At 41.2% G+C, this 19,173-nt stretch overlaps 1 protein-coding gene across 1 annotated transcript; it reads left to right on the top strand.

Annotated features, from left to right (window-relative positions):
* The first annotated feature begins 5,471 nt into the window (after positions 1-5,471).
* Positions 5,472-18,613, top strand: CrzR (corazonin receptor). The gene is made up of 6 exons (XM_017150969.3): positions 5,472-5,739; positions 9,288-10,270; positions 15,337-15,520; positions 15,591-15,796; positions 17,135-17,286; positions 17,791-18,613. Exons 2-6 carry the CDS (start codon positions 9,464-9,466, stop codon positions 18,236-18,238), a joined length of 1,797 nt encoding a protein of 598 aa, XP_017006458.3. The 5' UTR covers positions 5,472-5,739; positions 9,288-9,463; the 3' UTR covers positions 18,239-18,613.
* Positions 18,614-19,173: the final 560 nt, after the last annotated feature.

Genomic DNA, 19,173 nt, shown 5'->3' with positions numbered 1-19,173 from the left:
GCTACATTGGGCAGCACGTGATGCATACAGAGCTCGAGGATTCAAGTGCTGAGAATGCCAGATGATTCTGTATTCATTCCGCTTTTCACTGGACTGCGTGGGAGTGTCCTGGCCCGATGTCCTGCCTATTAGCCGGCTCATTTATGCCATTCGTGTGCGGTTCGGCTAAGAGCGGCTAACGGAACGTATACGTAATATGTATATATGCTGTGTATCTCTTCTCGACAGATTTGTGTGACTCCGGCACGCATTCAATTGTGCATGTGAGAATGTCCTCGTGTGTCCACAAAAGAGGCATTCGGCAGGATAATAAGACAATGCCGAGTCCGCTTAGCTTAATTAGTACACATGACCGGCGACGCTTATTAATTCAAGCTAATTGGAGGCATCCGTCACTCGTGGCATTTAATAATTGTTATATATTAGTGAAGCACTAAAGTCTCTGGACGAATGGGCGCCTAATTAATCGGTTCGCAGTGTGATTTTATTCAACCTGCCTAATTGTTATGGCTGCTGGAAAGGAAGGGAATAAAAGGACGAAAATTCAAATTTAATTATACCGAATGGCGCGTATTTAAAGCTCGATTCCTTTTACGACACTCAAAACGGAAACTTGCCGTGCGAGAGCCTTTATGAGTGCGGCGTTCCTTTGTTTCCTTTATGTCGAACAATTTGCAGCTTGTCCCGCTCCTTGTTTGCATGGCTTTTGACACGCCACCAGCCGGAGTGAGTTGTCGTCGTCGCAGGATGTGGGTATGGGTTCCAGGACCTCCCCCTCTTTGGATTCATCCTGCGACTAGAGAAAAGCCACACCTGCAAGTTTCATTTGCAGGTTTTTGGTTGGCAAAACTGGCTGAATGGCTGACTGGCTGCCTGTCAGAAGCAGTCAGGATCAATGCCTCGACGGCTGCTCACTTTGGCCCCCCACTGCTGCTGCTGTTTATTTGATTAAATCAATAAAAACACTCATAGCACCGGGGCACTGCTTAAACAACAGGAGCTTTATGTCTTTATGACTGATGAATGTGCAAGGCGCGAGGCGAAATGGCAGCGATATTTCCGGAAAGACCTCTTAAGTGTATTATTCGTCCTTTCTGAAAATAACCAGGGCAAGTAAATGGCAATCGGGTTCCAAGAAATTGAATTTTCCTAGTAATATCAATAAAAGTATGCTGTTGCAGCCCCGACACTCAGCCAAAACAAATACGAAATAGAAAACAGTGTCCAAAGTATTTGAAATATCTTTTCATCCGCTTAAGGAATTTGGCTATTCGGCATTATTGAAATTCTTAAGATATATTGGAATGCTGAGCCTTGGCAAGTAAATTTGCTAAATTAAAGCCGATTAATGAAATGCAAATTCATGAGCAAATCAAGTACCCTGTGTTTATACAGTTGCTGGGGAGATGGAGATGCTAGAGAGCTAACCCTTTTGTTTTGCTCCAAATGCAAAAGGGCCCAGACAGAAATTATGGCTACAAGATTGTCAATTGCCTGGACGTGGACCGTCCGGAGTTGAATGACAGCCAAGTTCAGTGGCCGCCCGTGCATCAAAATCCAGATTGCCATTGACATTGGCATCCACGTTCCGCAGCGGGGGACAAAATATCCGTATCTGGGCACAATTAGTCACTTGGAATCTGGGCACGCACTCTGTTCGCCCAGAGCACAATAATATATTTGCATGCGTTTATGGCCCTTTTATTCGACGGTCGTAAAAATGTTTAATTAGCGCTTCACAAGTAATTCCGGCAAATGTTTTCATGGGCCCGAAAGCAGTCATAACAAACACATATACACGTAATTGAGCTTGGCTTAAAAAAATGCTGCTGGCGTTGGGTTGTTCAGTTGTACAGTTTTTAATTGCATATTTCTCGTGTGGAACAACGTACCTACATGCGGCAAAGGAAATTTAATATTTTTGGTAATATTCAGTCCGTGAAAGCTACCAATTATTTAAAAGGCCAATGTAAATCACAATATTTTGTTGCAGCTTTCTATGAATATTTGGACCATACATGCTTTTAACGAAATCCAAATATAAGCTATAGATTGGTCAGAATTACTGTTTTCCCAATTTCTATGAATTATACATTATTTTTGATTGTTCAACGAATGAATACCAATTTTTAAATCACAGGAAAACACAGGAAAGTTAAATTGCCTCAATTTCAGGAAAATCTTTGAATGCATTATGGCTTTTAGGAAAACTATGAATATAAAGCGAACGAAATTCTCACGAGCTAGGTGTTAAAATTCCTTAAAGGGGAATTCCCCAATGATATGTATAAAAGCCAACGAAACCAACCCATAAATACAGTAATGAGCCAAACAATGCCTGTCCGAAGTTCCGAACTTTGATTGACAACGGAATGATTGGATTGCCATAGAAGTGCACATACCGTGGTAGCATTGAGTTCCTGATTTAATGAATAAATAGAGATGGCTCTTAAAGAAAATACCTAAGACCAATTAATGTGGAAATTAAATACCTTCATAATAAGTGAACCAACTCGGGGAAAAGTTTTCTTTACAGAAGCCCCACTACGAATTTATCCAGGACTATACTTCTTATAAATATTATACAATACAACATATTATTATACTTTCGTATATATGACTAAGGCAATGCTTAAGCGTATGCTTACCCGCCATTAAAAGTATAAACTTTCTTATTACAAGATACTTATTACACTTGGCATATTTACATCTCATCCCCAAAGGACTGCAATTTGAAGCATTCCGGCAGAGGGGAATTTATGCTTCCCTTTCGGCGTATGTCCCCGAAAATTCTTCCTTTGCTTTGGCTTAAAGCCGCAACAGCAAAACAGCAAACAAAGCCGGCACTTCAAACAGCCAGATGTCCAAATAAAGTAGTTTGAAGCACTCGGAAAAGCGAAAGCAGGAAAAACGGGAGAAAAAACACGGAAGGAAAGGAAGCCAAGAGCCGGCATAAGCCCACGTCGGAGCAGCATAAAAAATGTGCTCGAATACTTTTCAAAGTGAACATCGTCGAGGAAGGAAAGAAAGAAGAGGGGAAAGCGAACGGAAAATCATGAGAGGCTGTGCGACAATTTTCCGGGTCTGGGCCGACGGCCTCAAGTGAATCGAAGCCACAGCCGCCGAAAGCTGGACGCCGCAGCCAAAAAAGCTAGCTGAAAATCAATTTGTTCGACATTTTCCTCAAAAAAACCGCACAGTGGGTCGAAGGTGGAGAACAAAACTCGTAACTTGGCTAATAAGTTTTGCATTAAATGTCCGTGTCTCAAGATTCTCTCAATTGAATTGGGCTCATTCGACGGCAAAGTTAATTTGTGCAATGCAAAATTTTGATTTGGGTCAAAGGACCTCACTGTCAGTTATCGGCTGTCCTTAGCCTAGAATCCCCCTCGAATCTGCGCCAATTTGGGATCGGTATCGGAATCGGGATTTGGGGTGCTCATAAACTCTATTATTTATGCGGCACACTCTAGCAGCACATTAGTCGTTGGCACGTGTACGACGTGGACGAAGGACCTCGCCCTATATTCAAGGAATTCTTGTTTATTTTCTCCTAGCTCCCCGTAATCAGCGAGGCATCCGAAGCTAATGATGGGATGCGAGCAGTCCTCCTGCTCACCTGCTCCGGTTTCACTTTTTAAGCTGGCCTCCTTCATTGTGTCGCGCAGGGAGTGGCATATAAAAACAAACACGCTTTACATAAAACTCGAAAGATTTTTCGGCAACAGTGACAACAAACTTTGCCAGTTGCCGCCGGGGGTCCTAAAAGCAATTCACAAGCATACATGTTTCGCTTGGAACGGAATCCAATTTGGATTCCATGACAACTTGGCGCAAAAGCGAAGTAAATCACCGGAGAAACAGGAAGCGGGAGTTTCAAACTGGATGCCATAATTTTCTAGGGCAAATTATGCACTTTGCCAGGATTACACAACCCTAAACTGGGACAAAGTTTATTCGCTTGGGTCTCGAAAATAGCTCAAAAATTTGCACACACGAGTTGAGAAGGAGCACGCGTGCATGATAGTTAATATAAGTATTAATTCAATTATTTTCCAGCCACAGCCACATAAAGCTTTAATTTCACTTGCCCAAATCCCCAGAAAATGTGCGGAAAATTTCAGTGGGAGAACGAGCGCATGTCGGCATGGAAATGCCGCCCAAAAGTGTTTTCCGTGCCAATTTCGTAATGCCATTATGCGGGGATTAATCTGCCAGCTGAAAGAAAGGAGAATCTCCCGTAAGCCACTCGGGGTCATAATGTATTACAATTTATTTTGATTGTGGCCACAACGCAACAGAAATGCCTGCTCAGGTTATGTGATCGTTTTGCAAGTACTCAAGTGTTCAATTTGCATAAATCATTTTGTGTTTTGTTATATTTACGAACGCATATATTTATTTATCAGTGAGCAAACAATATGCTCGAGCAGGAGAAGAAATTATTTAGTCATCAGTTGTCGCTGCTCGTTTGATGAGATCACGAAATGAACCAGAAGAGACGCCTCACAGCTCCTGACAGCTGCCGCAGGGAGTCCTGGCTGTGGTCCTGGTCCTGCCATCGATATCCGCTGCTCACATAAGTGTCTGCGAAACAATGGCCTCGGGGTGGGGTTTTTCTGGGGATACACCCCCTACAATTGCCTGACATTGTTCTCGGTTCATCACACGTGACTGGGCTGCCACTCAGTGCGTCATTTGTCATGGCGCGCTCCATTGTATCCTGCCAGCCAGCCAGCCTGCCAGCGGTATTTACCCGCATGTGCTCATCCAGCAAACTCGATGTTCCTCCGCAGTCCATCTGCAAAATGTACTCCATTTCGGCCTAATGACAGGTAACCAGCTTTCAGTGTGAACACCACAGATGGAAGCATTCCTCGCTGGCCTTTCATTTCATTTTCCTCTCTAAAAGCTGCAAATGTACTTGTTTGTTTTGTGGAAACTCAATTAGGAACACCAAATGGAATGTGCCGAGAGCCAGCTTTAATGCGTTTTGTTGTTTACTCGTACTAACTAAAAAAAGGGTTTACCAAGTATATCCTACGCAAGTAAGTCGCCTTCCTGGGCATGTGCGTAAATTAACTAATTGGGGTAAATAACTGCTATTGCGCTCCATTAAAGAAAGATAAACATTTCTTACTAAATCTAGACACGCCACTATCGCAGGAGCAACTTGTTAGCACCGCCAAAACAGCCCAGGAGGAAGGGAAAGCAAGGGAAAGGAGAGATGGGCCCACGTCGCGTATGAGTTATGTCGGCCGAGCGTTGCCCTTGACAAACAAGTTGCAAGTCGCTCCGTCAGGTGTTTTATGAATGAACATGAATGGAACATGCTCGAGGTTGCATCGAACCGTGGAGCCGGAGCCGAAGGCGCGATTTTCGCTTTTCAAAATCAGTTGCCAGAACACGACGTACCGCAACGGTTGAAAAGCTCGGAAAATTAAATTGCTAACTTGAAGCTGCTTTTTTGAAGTGGAAACCAGGGACTGAAGTTGCCAGATTTACGGGTCCAACCGCGGCAACAAAGTGAAAAGCCAGCGAAAAGGGCAAATAAAGGCCAAAGTGAACTAAGTGAATTTTTGTGCATCGAAATAAAAACCGAATAAAGTGAATTTTTTCGTAATCCAAAAATTTTATTCAACAATCTAAGTGTGCATTTATTTGGTGAAATATTTTAAATCTTTACACTCGTCCTTAATACGAAACGAAAAAGTCTATTAACTAAATAAATTATTAAAGGCAAGTTCTATGGTTTCGTTTAAGTAAATGGTAAATAAATAAACTAGGGAAATTGTTTTAAATGTTTTTTTAATTGACGGCTATTTTATAAGATTTAATATTCAATAAAAAATAGTAAAAAATTGGCATTGTAATCAATAAACTAATTAGTTTGTTTGTATTTAAATGGTGTTAAACTGATAAAAATAAACATGCATTTTAATCAGCTTAAATTAAAGACATACAAATTACGTTTGATTTTTTTGATCAGCCCAAATGTTTTATATACTCCCAGAATGTCTAAATAAATTTCAATTAAATTCAGCATCTGATCAAACGGCGAAATTACTTTTTTATGCGTGTGTGTGTTTGCTGGCTTATCTATGTATGTGGTTAACCCAAGGCAATAATCAAAATGGCATCAAGTGCTCAAGAGCTCATGAAAGCAATGTGATGTTGAGCAAACAGTGAATTGTGCACACATCGGAGATACGGATACATAATACCAGATACAGATACCGGAGTGCTCGGATGGATACTCCGCGATACTTTCAAACTTCTGACAGGGCTGCCAAAAAATTAATGGCATGTTAATATTTAAAATTTGATATTTAAGCTGGCAAGACAAGTAGCCCGCGGTGTTCGGTTCAGTGTATTTGCCGCGTATTTGGAGAAGCGGCCCAACTGTGCAAACACCGCAGCTTCGGCTTAGACAAAGCCCAGAGTGTCCAAATAAATGTGAAATGTGAATGCAAACAAGAACGGCAACACGAATTCGAGTGTTAGCCAAGTTGAATGCAAATATCCAGCGACAAGTGGAAGTAGTGTTTTCCTGTGTTCTTATCGTGAAAACTTTTGGGACACTGTACTGTATATACCGTTAATGGCCAAAGCCCTCGGAATTTTCCCTTAGAATTCAACTGCGGATCGGGAGTGAGGAATTGTCTGCGCTCGGTCCGTTGGCCAGTTTATGAACTCGCCAAGTAATTACAAAGTAGCGCCGTAAGAATAACAGAAAACTGCTTCAGGAATTAATCCAATCTCAATGGGCAAAGTTTGCGAAAAAAAATAGCTACTCGGAAAAAATGAACTGTAAAAGCGGCTCAACTAAAATGCTTTCACTGGCAATAAGTTTGCCCGGGAGCCAAACTTTGGACAATTAACCCAAAAATAAGTAGTGAAATTCAAATACATTTCGTTATTTTCAGCATCGTCCTTGAATAGCAGCAAGATGAAAATGCGAATGCGAATGATTTAATTGATTTAATTTAGCACATCACACAGTAGTGTTTCCATAATTTCCGCCCTGATCAAAATGCAAATATTGAAATTGCACACCGATTCTCTTTTACATGTTTGCTTTTATTTTTCGGCATTGATATATGCAGCGTTTATTTTTATGGCTTTCCTGCGTAAGTAAAATGGAAATCCTTGCGGAAAAATACAATGGCTTTTCATAAATTTGCAAAGCACTGAAAGTGCAGTAAAATCCAATACACTGATAAAAAAGGCTTTTATTCAATAAGACTTTTTTCAATGCAATTTATTATTTATATAAAGATTTAATATTTTTTAATATTTTAACTGCCTTATTTATATCACGAGTTTATTTTATTAGTTTATAAGGTTTTTTCCATACATTGATTGATTCATGTCATTGCAATTTGTGGACAAAAAAGTCTTTACTTTGGCAGAAACAATTAAATCGATTCAATACAAAGATGCTATCGTCTAGACTTTTTAGACAGGGATTACTTTTTTTGGGGCTGTGATTTTTACTGCGGGAATGCAAATCAATCAAAAGCGCTGCAAAGAATTGGCTAAAAAGTTTTCGCCCCAAGTTCCCGACTGCTCATCTGTCGCCGCCTCGGGGATTATAATCCATATCCCAGAACCCACGGAAATGGCACAGATGTGCTTTTCGCTACTTTTTCGGCAGCCTCGGCTGCTGATCAATCAAATGCGCATTTGTGTATTAATCGCGTTGATTAAACGGCCTGCGAGGGTGACGAGCGGGGTGGGAATTTCACTTTAAGATGCGGGCAGGGGCAATGAAATACAAATTGCTTTAGTGTCACCGAGCGGCGCAGGTCATGAGCTATTAATCTGGTTTAATCGAGTGCCCAGATTGCACACGGGTAATTAGCGATGAAAGGCTATTTGCTGCCAACATGATAGCTTCGCTACATGTACATGCTACACGGGTCCAATTAAAAGCGTGCATATCATATTGCCATATTTATTTCAATTGATCTGCGCCACTACGGAGCGGAAATTTGCTTTGTTTCGATTTGAAAGCATGTATTTCGGACACGCGTTCCGCTAAATTGGGTCTATTGCTTTCCCATTGGCAAAGGAATTGGAGAATGGAGGGAATAACAAAAGGCAAACCAAGCGTCCAATTTAATTTATGAACATAAATTAATTTGGAAAATGAAATTTTATGGAATTTTACTTTGAACCTACACTGCAGAACGAGCCGGGCAGCATGGGCAAAGTCGAGTTTTAGAGTTCCAAAGCGAAGGCGACACTGTAAACATCGGTGTATCTATTAAAATTAAATTGCGCTCGCTGCAGCGAACTTTTTTTAATCGCAAATACTCAAGGCGAGTAATTGCTGCCGGGTAATTGCAATAGCCACTGCTCAGGTCAACGACGGCGTCTGTCCATTATGGGATTGCTACCGCTCGGGGTGGCGTCATTATAGTGCTGCAATATAAAGACAAGTCAACCGAACGCCTTAGCAACCGAATTATCTAAAGAGCGTCTTCGAGGAATTTAATTCTTCTATTAAGTGATTTCTTGAAGGGCATACAAGTCATAAAACGATGAACACAAATTTGCAGAGAAAGAGATATTTTTTAAAGTAAGCTTCTTAAGCATTTAAACACTGCTGAATTTCACTTAAATGTTTATGCATCATTAAGCTGGTTAATGGTCTCACGGTTTAATTTTGCATTCATTTTAAAATTTTTAAACTGAATAAAAGCACTCACGTGCCCAATTGCCATACGTAATGGATTTTTAAAAGGATTTTCGATTTCAGAATCCGTTCTCCCATCATTCTGACTTGCTAAATTGTTCGCTGAATTGCACCTAGACAATCAATATTTCCATTGAAACCAATTAAATAAACAAGACAGCTGAGTGAAAGACTTTGACATAAACAATTTGTTCGTTGGTTATGCGTTTGTAGGTTTAAAGCTAACTTTTATAAAAGAGATTTCACGGCATAAGTTGATTTTAACATTGTTTTAATTAGCAATTAAGCGCGTGCTTTTCTGTTTAAGCAGGAACACCATGTTTTACCTGGAAGCACAGTTTTTGGGAATAGCGGGGAGTAATGCATTTTTAATTTTATTCGAGGTCCTTTTGTATGTGCAACAACATATTTGTTTCTATGGCTACCGGAAGCTTATCAGCCGGAAAAGCTTTAAATATTAAATTTCCCTTACTGTACTCAATGAAATAGTAAAGTACAGACTTAATACGATTTCTTTGGTATTTAATTTGAAGCAGATTTTTTATAAGCTCACTAATGCAACATATATTCTTTGTTCTACTTGCAGTTTGAACTATCTTAAGCTACATGTTGCTACATGTTGCTGATAATTGAATGAAAATTGAAGGAAAAATGAGGTCATTCCTTGATTAACCAAATCAAGATGTAAATTTTTCATCATCTGTACCCAAACCACCGTCCAAGCCCAAAGAAAATAAATCAATTAAGGAGATATTCCTCGAAATGGAGGCCGAATGGAGCTCGGACAACCGGTCCGCCTCCTTCGGTCGCCTGCCCACCGTTCCCAATCCTGCGATGGATTTAGAGGCGGAAAGCGAGGTGGCCAGTAACTGGTCAACGTTGGCCAACTTCACCCGTCTTGTGGCCGGCGCAGGTCCGGAAATCATCAACTATACGCTCAATATGATGGACCTGGGTGTGGGCCTGGCCACGGATATATCCAATCTGAATCTGAGTGCTGGCACCACCGGCACCACACCTCTGCCCGCCTACGCCATCGCCAACAGCTCCTCGCTGGCGCACACAAACAGTCGCCATGAGACGCCTCCGATTGCGGAACAGGTGCCCGAGCACGTAATGGACCACGCCCCCCAGTTGTCCCGATCCGGGCTGCTCAAGGTCTATGTCCTCGCGGTGATGGCACTCTTCTCGCTGCTCGGCAACCTGCTGACCATCTGGAACATCTACAAAACCCGCATCTCGAGAAGAAACTCCCGGCACACGTGGAGCGCAATTTATTCGCTGATGTTCCACCTGTCAATTGCCGACGTCCTCGTCACCTGGTTCTGCATCATTGGCGAGGCAGCCTGGTGCTACACGGTCCAGTGGCTGGCCAACGAGCTCACCTGCAAGCTGGTGAAGCTCTTCCAGATGTTCAGCCTCTACCTGAGCACCTATGTCCTGGTACTGATCGGAGTGGATCGCTGGATCGCGGTCAAGTACCCGATGAAGTCGCTCAACATGGCCAAGAGGTGCCATCGACTCCTCGGCGGCACCTACATCCTGTCGCTGGTGCTCAGTTTGCCACAGGTAAGTGGGGGAGTCAGTCATCTTAAATAAAGAACATTAAATAGATATTACACAGAGAAAAAAACGGAACAATATGGAACTGATATTGTTTCATATCAATTTTTCCATAACAAAATGGTATGATTTCATATCAATATGGTACAAAATCATATGTTCGGAAATATCATTTTGATATGAAAACAGATGGACCGAAATTGATATGAAAAAATACCCGATGGATGATTATTTTTGGTATTTTTTTTTCTCTGTGTATCTATCAGATAAGTTATTAAGAATTCTAAAGCAGTATGTTTTTTATAATAAATGCATATTTTGACATTCATCATAGAGAAATTATTATACATTTATAGTAAATATGAACATTATTATAAACTAATGCCAGATAAAAAGAAAATTAAACTAGTTAATCCTAAGAACAGTTAACTTACTTCTTAGCATGGACAATAAATAAGAGTTTTCTTAGACTTTCATTTTAAAAAGATAAATTTAAGACTTCTAGACAATTTATGCAGATTTAAAAACAATACGTGATTTAAACAAAAAATTCAAAAAAGGAGGCACATAAAATTAAGATGTTTTACTTTATACTCTGAAAAAGGTTTTTAATGGGTTTGAATTTTAAAATGTTTGCTAACGGTAAATGCATAATTTAAAAATATTATTTTTCTTAAAATAAATTTACCCGAGGGCCAGATATAAAGCGTCTGCAGCTGATCTCCTTCCGAGAAAAGGCACTCCCAAGAAGGCATTCCGCGTCAAGGAAGTTTCGAGATGATGGGGGCGATGGTACGCTTATGAAAATAATCTGGCACACTTGCAATCGCTTTCGGAGGGCGTTCCATTACGCTAAGTTAAAGCTGGGACTTAGCCGGCAAACCTCCCACCCACTCCACTTTACTTTTTCCGCCGCATTCTGATGAAGTTGAAGTAATATGTTTACTTTATAACACGCATACGCCCCGTGGCAGGGCGCAAATAGTCTTGAGTAGGCGCCAGAATGTGTGCAGACATTAAAAATGATTGCCTTTCGCACAATAAGTGTGCACTAAATGTGGCTTTAGGCTTTGGGCCGCTGCCACGCCCACACACACGTGCCGGGGCGGATGGGACAGCCAATCGAATAGCAACAAAGGGTTTTTTCTTTGGGTTACCGTCGACAACAAAAAAAAAAACGGAAAAAAGGTCCGCAAGTGTCTGCCTGACGACAGACATTATTCATATTCCCGATTCATTGTGTGCAGATAGGCTGGGTGATATATATTCCTTTTCCTTTTCCCTGCCAGCTGGCGGATAAGCTCGAATGGGACTGCATTAATGGGAATCCCTCGCTTTGTTCTAGGACTCGGCTCCAGATTTCCGGCACATTGATTGTCAGTCTGCTGTATGTATAATATATGCCGCGATTTAATACTTGATTCGCTGGCCTGTCCTTGATTTATGGCCCCCGGGTGAGGCTCTTGCTCCTGGCCCGTTCATTTATCTAGTTCAGTAATATTAGCTGGAGTGCCGACGACTGTTGCTCCTCCTCGTTGGCGCAGCGACAACTTCCCGGGGCACTTGAGCTCTCAGGCTGCGACTAAGGTAGGTAATTAGTGCGAAAGGGCACTTCAAAGTTGCCAAGAGGGGCCTGAACTAATTTAGTTTGATTGAAAAGTGGCTGAAAACTTTGCCCTGCTCCTTTGTGACCCTCTTCATGGATTTCGTCTTAAGCGTTGGCTGGCCATAAAATCAAGTGGGCCCAAAGGTTTGACCTTTGGGTTAGCAAATCCTTCACCTTAGAGATCCCAAAATAGACGATTCTGTTTCGTATTCTTAGGAAAAAAGAGAAAAGCTGTGGAAAGTTTCCGGGTAAGCGGAGGATTTCCCTGCCCACGTTATGCAACTCCCATATTTTGTATACCCGTTGCTTGTAGAGTAAAAAGGTATATTGTATTGCCAATATCTTTAAAGACTTTGGAATGTATGAATGCAATTTTGTTGTGTTTACTTACACCTATCGAAATGTAGAAGACATATTTCAAATCAGACAATTCTTTAAAAAGTTATCAGCAAATAATGTAATTAAAGCAGAGCAAGCTGTCGCTTTAATGCATGCATATCTCCATTTTCCTCGCACTTCCTTTAACTGAGTAACAGGTATCTGTTAGTCGAGGTACTCTACTATAGCGTTCTCTCTTGTTTTCTTTCCCTTCCCCAACGCTCAAATGTATGCTGTAATTTAACGCATTTCATTAGGAGAGCTAACCAAACTGACGGCATTTTCCGCGAGCCTTGTTTGCTTTTATCTGAATTATATATGGCGTGGAACAATAATTACCGGCGTACTGCCGAAATCGAGGCGAGATTATGTTTGCACACTTTGCCCGAAATATGTGTGGGTTTTGGGGTGTGAAAGCGTGTGCGTGCTGGCTTGTCAAAAAAACCCTGTGACTTGTTTAAATGCCGCAAAAAATGTCGAGTCTAATTACGTTTCGATGTTTTTTTCTTTCTTTCCTTTCCAATGCTTTCCACTCACTGTCGAGCAGATTGTTTGGCAGATTTTGAAGAGGGTCGAGGGGTCAATGACGATGACTTCTGGTCGAGACAAACCATAATAAAGCGAACATAATGTATTGGCTGGAATTTTAAAATAGGCTCAGACTTTGTTAAACTGTCAGTTTAGTCGTAAATATTTCATTCGGGCATCAAAAGTTATTATGATATTGCGGAAGCTATTTTTAGATTGCCCCCTCGATATTGTTACATAATTAAAGAGCCACTGTCACCCAATTAAAAAAAAACTTTGCAATCATTATGCCAATTTTATGGTCCACTTTTCGCCCTCGATATGGCCGCCCGGGGAAACTTTCTTCATTTCGTTTTATTGAACATGCGACATAAAATTTATGCGGCTTACAGACGTGACGGCCCAAGCGTTCCGGCCAGAAATAAGGGAATCATCTCAAACAATTTTCCGGACAAACTTTCCGATGTCACACGCTCATGCACCACCCAACACATGTCGGTAAGCAGCCACATCGAATCCAATATGAGACGCACCGATGAGCGCTCGTTGGTTTCAAATAAAAAAGCGAAATGAAAATTCACTTCGACTGCCAATAAACAACAAATGTTTTCAACAGCAGCATTTATTTGGCACCGCTGCCATCGCCCCCCGGAAAAGTAAGCGACTTTCCTTGTGACACAATAATACCCATTGTGAGCCCACAGTCAGCGACACAACCGACATAATGGAGTCAGACAGAAGGTTATTCGCAGGTCTCCTGGAGTGTATTATTGTGAATTTAATTGTAGCAAACAACACATCAAAATTTCCACCTTCTGGTGAGAGTAATTCGAATTTTCCTAGAATCAATTTCCATTTAACAGGGACTTATCCCATGAGTCCAAGTGCCTTTGGTAAATTACCATTTAGCTTTTCGGTTTCAAAAGCCTTCAGATAGTCAATTGGGTTCAAGGTACTCTGACTAAACCTTAGTTGTTATTAGTTATCAGCAAATAAATTCCTTTCTGCTTTATAAATTTATAAATGTATTTAACACTCGTTTAAGATAACTAGATATATTTATATATATTTGAACACAAGAAACCTTAACAAGAATGTAATAATAGAGCCTGAAAGGAAGTTTCTAAAGTGTTTACCAGAAAGTTTTAAATAATGCATTATTCAATCACATTTTATTTGTGCACCCAGGAGGTCTTTGGGAAAAGTTTTCGGTGCAACTTGCAAATTTGGTGCAAATAGTGCTTGAGGCATCTGAGGCATTGTTCCAATGGGGAGCGCCCTTTTAGCTTTCCCGGAAATTTTTAATGAAAACCAAACATAGAAACACTTGGAAAAAGTTTATTTTGGAAATAAGTTCGTGCATTTTAGGAAATAAATGTTTGAGTGTTTGAAAGGACCAAATGGAGGGCCACAATTATCTTTATTTTTTCTTCCTTTTGCGTGGCCCTGACCTACATCGATCTATAATCTATAAATTCGCTGGCCATTCGAGACTTTCCCTATTCCTTGTCGTCTGTTTTGGCGAGGGCAGTGGCTTGGAAGTTATAAATGTGCGAAATTAATAAAAATCAACCATTATATCCCCGGGGCTTTATGTAGTTTTACTATGCCGCTCAGTTGTGCGTGGCGAGTTTCGCCATTTGGGTCAGCTGTTCTGTTGACACAGCGGCTGACAAGAAACCCATAAAAAGTGCAAATAAAAAGACTTTCAGCGTATTAGTTATGCGCCGACACATCCATCCTTAGCGAATATAAAACGCTACGTTTGCTTTATCAGCTCTGGCCAGACATTTTCCAAGGGGATTTTCCTGGGGGATATACTTCTGCTTCCTAGAAAGGTATAAAATGCCTTTCTGGTGAACTGAGCGCAGGAATAGGAAGCTCGAACAATGGCTAACTGAATACAGTTCCCGAAAATGTCCCTCAATTACCGTCGTATTCAGAGCGATGCAGGAACAGCAACTAAAAGGGCTTTAACTCATAACCAAGGACCTCGTTCCCGTTCCAATGTGGACCAGATCAAAGAACCATTTTGTGTCAGCAATTTGTTACCATGGGCCACATGTGGATTTCCATGAAAACAGTTCTGTATTTACGGTACTGTTTAGTGCAGCCGCAAATGTGATTATTATTTGCCAGGGAACACATTTGGAGACGCTTTACATCACTAGATAAATTCTATTTATATGACTTTTAATGGTATTTATATTTAGGATAGGTGCTTATGCTAAACTAAAAAAAAACCTTCAGCTTTACAATAAAGTTTAAAGTTTATATTTATTATATACAATCATTAATGTAAGTAAATGGAAAAACTAACAAACTTTTCACTAAATTTCTTTCATTTTACTTAAAAAAACAATTCCTAAAGTCAATTTCCAAATATATATTAAAGCATTGATTTTTAATTAATTAATTGTACGTAAAATTAGTATAAAAAAGTTTCTTAGCTACCATTTTATTAGTTTTAAGTCTGTAATAACTTAGCAATAAACATCTGACCTCTGATATATTTTTCCTCCTACGCTGCTCTCTTTGATGTCGCCGGATTGTGCTACAGTTTTTCATATTCCACGTGGCCCGCGGTCCCTTCGTGGAGGAGTTTTACCAGTGCGTCACCCACGGATTCTACACGGCCGACTGGCAGGAGCAGATGTACGCCACTTTCACGCTGGTCTTCACCTTCCTGCTGCCGCTGTGCATCCTGTTCGGCACCTACATGTCCACCTTCCGGACCATTTCAAGTGAGTTTTTTGCTGGTAAAAAAAAAGGAAAAAAGAGGACTTCAATTCAATTTCCCTGCATTCCCAATAGGCAGCGAAAAGATGTTCCAGGGTTCGAAATTGGCCAACTATTCCACGGCCAAGCTGCCAACGCAGACGAATCGCCAGCGGCTGATACACAAGGCCAAGATGAAGTCGCTTCGCATTTCGGTGGTGATCATCATAGCCTTCCTCATCTGCTGGACTCCCTACTACGTCATGATGATTATGTTCATGTTCCTCAATCCGGACAAAAGGGTGAGTTCCAAGGGGTTTCTTTCCGTTGGCCTGAAATTTCCGGCGAACCTGAATGACAAACAGATAGAGATTCCCTGCGCCTAAATGCGAAGGAACATCAATCAGCAGTCGATTTGTCAGTTTATTTTTGAAAGGCTGTGGGTGCGGTGTTTTCCTTACTGAATCCTTTGTTGTTCTGTCCAATATTCACGGCTCCGGGGGCGGGCTGTGTTCTTTTCTTTTGAAAGAAACAAGAAGCCGGGAACGAGAACTCTGCCTCAAACTCGAACTCGAGACGCCTTAGTCGCAGATGGCAAATCCGTTTAGGGCCACAATCTTTTCCGCGCCTTTCAACGGCCCCACGCACATAAAAATGATTTCTTATGCTCAATTTTTAATTAATCGTTACGGCACCCGACCGGCCGGTCGCAATTTTTCCTTAACGGCGTCCCAGCTTTGATGACTTGCCAGAGATTGCCCGTAAAAGCTGGCCGAGGTAGAAGATTACGGCCTCCGCGAGAGGGAATCGCAAACAGAACACCGTGTCCGTTTGCGCAGCCCGAGTATCCTGTAAAGTTCAAGGAAATGATTAATCAGGAAACTTCATTTTCTGAGAAAAGTGTAGAATTTGTGAATATAAATGTCTTAGAACTATTTTTAAGCTCATTGGTTTGTTGACTACTTATTTTCACACAGAAAAAATTCTACCTTATCATAAAGAATACGATTATTCAAACATATCAGTTAGATATTTTGTGCAGTTGTTTCATAAAAATTATGAATATGGTAATTGTATAGCTTTCAATTTCAAGTTTATGTTTTTTTAAACAAAAAATTTAAGTTAAGATTAATATCTGATCATATCCTGACCTTTAAAAAATATTAGATTCAATAAAATTCATTCAATTGAAGAATAATAGATATTTTGAGCGTCACAGATTTGGTAGGTAGTTTTTACTAAAAAATTTAAAGCAAATAAGTCTAGCTTGCATACCGCATACACAGTTGCTACAATATTCATTTGAATCACTTTGAATGACTGACTTCTGACCTAAACACACAATTGTATAAATGCAAACCTTAAAATAGCTGGTCAGTTTCGTAGAAATTTCCTTTTACATATTTATGCATACGTACTTCATGTGAAAAGAGTTGGCTTAACATCATGAAAGCCAGGGTGCAGAAATGATTTATTTAAGCTGCTTCAGGAGAAGCACCTTTGACCACAGGGTATCCAGAGGCAACGAGGACTCAATCCAACCGCAAAAAGCCCACAATATGCCCACTCAAACATAAACAAGCTCCAGACAAAAAGGTCTGAATGGGGAAATTAATTTGAATTTTACGCATTGCTTGCAGCTGGGCGACGATCTGCAGGACGCCATCTTCTTCTTCGGCATGTCCAACAGCCTGGTCAACCCGCTCATCTACGGAGCCTTTCATTTGTGTCCTGGCAAGGGAGGCAAGTCGAGCGGGGGCGGCGGCAACAACAACGCCTACAGCCTGAACAGGTGAGTGCACAAGCCGGATGTAGATAAATAATATTAACGACAAATTATGTATTTAATTTTGACCTTTTTTTCGTATCAAAATAGTTACTTTGCGCAAAGGCATTATTCTTACAAGTCGTTTAAACGAGCTTTTGTTTAGAACTCAAAAATTAGAAATAAAAAAAGTTTAAAAGTTAAATATCGTAATATTTTATCAATATTTATTTTTTTCCATCTATTTTCTATCTCTAACAAAAAGTTAATACTTCAAAATACTACTCAAGTAATTCGGTTTTCTCTTTAATATTTATTTTCCTTTTGGATTTTATTATTATCTGTATGGCTTTACTTTACCTGATCTAATATTGTTATAGACTGGCATGATTTTTTCACACTTCCTTGATTGTTTTGATACCGCAAAGAGTACATCAAAAAACTGATTGGCAATGAACTGATAAATTTTTTCCGTCTGGCTTTTATCACCTTACCTCATCGTCCATTCCCCCGCCCACCTCCCATCCTTAGGGGCGACTCGCAGCGCACTCCCTCCATGCTGACGGCGGTGACGCAGGTGGACGGCACAGGTGGCAGTTCCCGCCAGATGCGCGCCTTCCGCCAGCAGAGCTACTACCGCAGCTCCAGCAACGGCACAGGTGGATCCTCCGCCGGACCGGGCGGAGGCGGTGCTCAGGCGTTCAAGGAGCAGGTGGGTCTGCTGCACGTGGGTCCCGGCACGGGTCCCTCGGGTGGCTCCGTGTCCAGCAATGCCACGCCGCAGCTGCTGCGGAAGGGATCCGCCCTCCTGGCGACCCGTCATCCCAGCTGCCTGAGGGAACAGGAGCAGCAGCAAAGGCTCCTGCTGCAGGAGAAGCCCTCGACCCTGGTCCTCAGCTACGACAGCCAAAGGGGCGGAGTGGGCGTGGGCGTGGCCAGCGGGCTGATGGACAACAACGAGCGGGTGTCTAGCGTGTGAGAGCAGCTGGCGATGGCGGCGGCGACGGCGACGGATGCAGCGGATACAACAGCGGATACGGATGCCTGCTCCTGCTGCCATTGCCTGAGCAGGGAGCTGGTGCGACGGCAGCTAGAACTCCAAGAGCTTCCAGTGCAGTGAGAGGCGACTGCCCTGCCAGAGGATTTGATCCCAGCGGCGAGGAATCGGAATTGGAACCGGAATGGAATGGGGAGGCGTCGGCGATCGAATCACCGGGGCGTGCAACTTGTGCTTAGATATTGCTAATCGAGAGTTAAGTCTTTAAACACAATGGGTGTGCTTAGGCGTAGCGTAGGATTAGAGCTAGTCCGTATGGAACGGTTGCCCGGCACTGCGAGAAACTCAAGGTCAGCAGAATAATATTTAACCTTTTTATATCTGATTTTTCAAAAGCACTTTTTTTAATATTCTTTAAGCTTAAGTCACTTTAGAAACTGTTCATTTTGCACATTCTATTTTAATAATAACATGTACATTTATTGAAAGTAAAATCTGGTTGTGAAATTTTAAATTTTATATTTTTGTAACGTCGCTCCATTATTTTCTGTGCAAGTTGATAACCTATAATAATTACAATTATAATCAAAGTGCAATCAGTGTCAGTTCAATCATCAATTCAGCTTAAACTTTTTAATTGGTTAATAAATATATATGACCCCAAATGAGTTCCTCTCGATGGCAGGGCAACATTGTAAAGTTAATTAAAAACAAATGTCAGTTTTCCATTTTGTTTTCCCAACTAAGTAAATCAAGAAATCAATTTCCTAATTGAGTGAAATATAAACAGCCAAAAACAGGGTAAATAACAATTGTAAATAAATAAATCGCATTATTTTTGAAAGAAATTGTGGTTACCACATCTACAAACATAATACTTAAAACCATGTTAAAACTATTGTAATAAAAATAATATA

This window comes from Drosophila takahashii, chromosome 3L (assembly GCF_030179915.1).
Source record: "Drosophila takahashii strain IR98-3 E-12201 chromosome 3L, DtakHiC1v2, whole genome shotgun sequence".
NCBI classification, from domain to species: Eukaryota; Metazoa; Arthropoda; class Insecta; order Diptera; family Drosophilidae; genus Drosophila; species Drosophila takahashii.
Note: the sequence above shows the minus strand (reverse complement) of the source record. Positions and strands in the feature narration are given on the sequence as shown.